At 33.7% G+C, this 2,062-nt stretch overlaps 1 protein-coding gene across 1 annotated transcript in view; it reads right to left on the reverse strand.

Moving 5' to 3' along the window:
• Nucleotides 1-2,062, reverse strand: part of COL21A1 (collagen, type XXI, alpha 1) — a 201,934-nt gene that overhangs the window by 108,928 nt on the left and 90,944 nt on the right. Inside the window, exons 12-13 of the mRNA XM_012648707.1 lie at nt 1,632-1,685; nt 1,453-1,506 (exon numbers count right to left, since the gene is read on the reverse strand). Of these exons, the coding sequence (XP_012504161.1) occupies nt 1,453-1,506; nt 1,632-1,685 (108 nt within the window). The remainder of the gene's footprint in view (nt 1-1,452; nt 1,507-1,631; nt 1,686-2,062) is intronic.

Raw genomic sequence — 2,062 nt, forward strand, 5'->3', positions numbered from 1 at the left:
AGAATCTGTGATCCCTTCTAGAAAAATTTCATGTCAATTTTGCTGTGAACCTACAACTATTTTAAAAAAATAAAGTCTATATAAACAAAAAAGTACATACCCTTTTTGAAATTTACAAAAGATTCCAGTAAAAAATTTACAAACAAACAAAACAGAATAAACCTAATTACTTTTAGGAGATCCACACTAGTTAGAAATTAGAAGACATAACCAGGATTAAATATGAAGGGTGTCATGAGACTATCAGAAAAGCAAGTATCAAGAGTGAACTGACCTCAAAATGTTAAATATCATGATATATCCGTACAATAAAATATTATCAGCATTAACAAGGAATGAAGTACTGATACAGGCCAAAGCATCAATGAACCTCGAACACATTATGGAAAGTGAAAGAAATCAGCAACAAAGACCACATGTAGTATGGTTCCATTTATATGAAATGTCCAGAAGAGGCAAATCCATACTGACAGAAAGTAACAGTTGTCTAGGGTTGAAGGTGGGGGGCAGTGGCTTGGAGAGAAATGGGGAGTGGCCACTAGATGGGTATGGGGTTTTCTTTTTGGGTGATGAAAATGTTCAAAAAATAGACTGTAGTGATGGTTTCATAACTCTGTAAATATACTAAAAACTGTTGAATTGTATATATTAAATGGGTGAATTTTATGGTATATCAATTATATATCGGCAAAGCTGTAAACTCATTTTTATATTCAGCTTACTGTTATCTTAGGAAGCACCGTCTTTTGAAGAATAATGGATATTTGGAGAACTTCCATAGTACATGAAGCAAAGAAATGGGCAATTTTTCCGAAGGAAGAGACGACAACTACAGACCAAGAAAATTTGGACTGGATTTCTGAGCAAGTTTGGTTCTTCAAAGTATTGACTATTAGGAGACATATCCCTAAATCCAATGCTTAACCAAGTGGCCTCTTCAGCTCTGGTGTATTACACAAATTTTCTCCTTAGGTATTCAAATCAGCTAAGTCCAAACTGTAAGAATATGATGGTGCTAACCCACAATCATAAGGGCATATGCTTTTGAGTTTTTTCAGGGATGGTGAATGATTGGCACTTGGCAGTTCCCTCTTACTTTAATTCTCTCATACTCATTCCACACAACTGATAAAGAAGTCCTCAGTGTTAAGGGGACAGTTTTTCCCCCCTGAAACTTTAATGCCTTGGGAGACAAAGCTAAGAACCTCTGCCTCTACCAATCTGAAGGGTTTATCAAAGAAGTTCAACTTTGTAACAACCTGTGATTTCATTTCTAACATACAAGAGTTCAAAATAAACACAAATAAATTTGGTATCATTTTAAAATTACACTAAAAATTTTAGCCCATTAATTTTATCCTAATGCCATTTGCAAAAAATTCTAATATTGGTATGTTTTTAAACATCCATTCATGTATAAAAATCTTTGTTTTGTAATTGTTTTATAAATACCTTAAAACCAGGACTACCCATTAATCCATCCTTTCCATGTCTTCCTGGTTCTCCCTGAAAAAATAAATACATGTGTTTTAATATATTTTGGCACTAATTTTTCTTTTTAAAGAAAGATACTATAAGATGCTTTTTATTTAAAGTAAAATACTCAAGAATGTTCATTCTATCAAACTCACAGCGCGTCCAGGAAGGCCAGGGAAGCCAGCATTCCCCTTTTCACCTTTTGCACCCTGTATTAAAAATGAACATTTAAAAAACAATCTTTGCAATAATGTTTTCAAGTACCAACTTAGACTTAAATAGAAAAGCTAATAAGTTAACCTCATTCTGTGTAGTGAAAGAATTCGTGAAACTACAACTCATGTTGGCTCTGCAAAGTATTATTTTATCAGCCCAGTGGACAAGAAACATGTTAATAGATGCAGAATTATTATGACAAGCATCTAGGCACAGAAACCATATGTTGACAAAATTAAAAAGCAATGAGTATTTTAAATATACAGAGAATGTAATCTTCTTTCAGCATGAGGAAATAGGAAGGCCCATAACATCGATTCTCAGTAGCCATGGTTTTAAACAGCTACTGCTTCCCAAGAAGTCTCTCTCT

This window comes from Propithecus coquereli, unplaced genomic scaffold, assembly GCF_000956105.1.
Source record: "Propithecus coquereli isolate 6110/MARCELLA unplaced genomic scaffold, Pcoq_1.0 Scaffold292, whole genome shotgun sequence".
Lineage (NCBI taxonomy): Eukaryota > Metazoa > Chordata > Mammalia > Primates > Indriidae > Propithecus > Propithecus coquereli.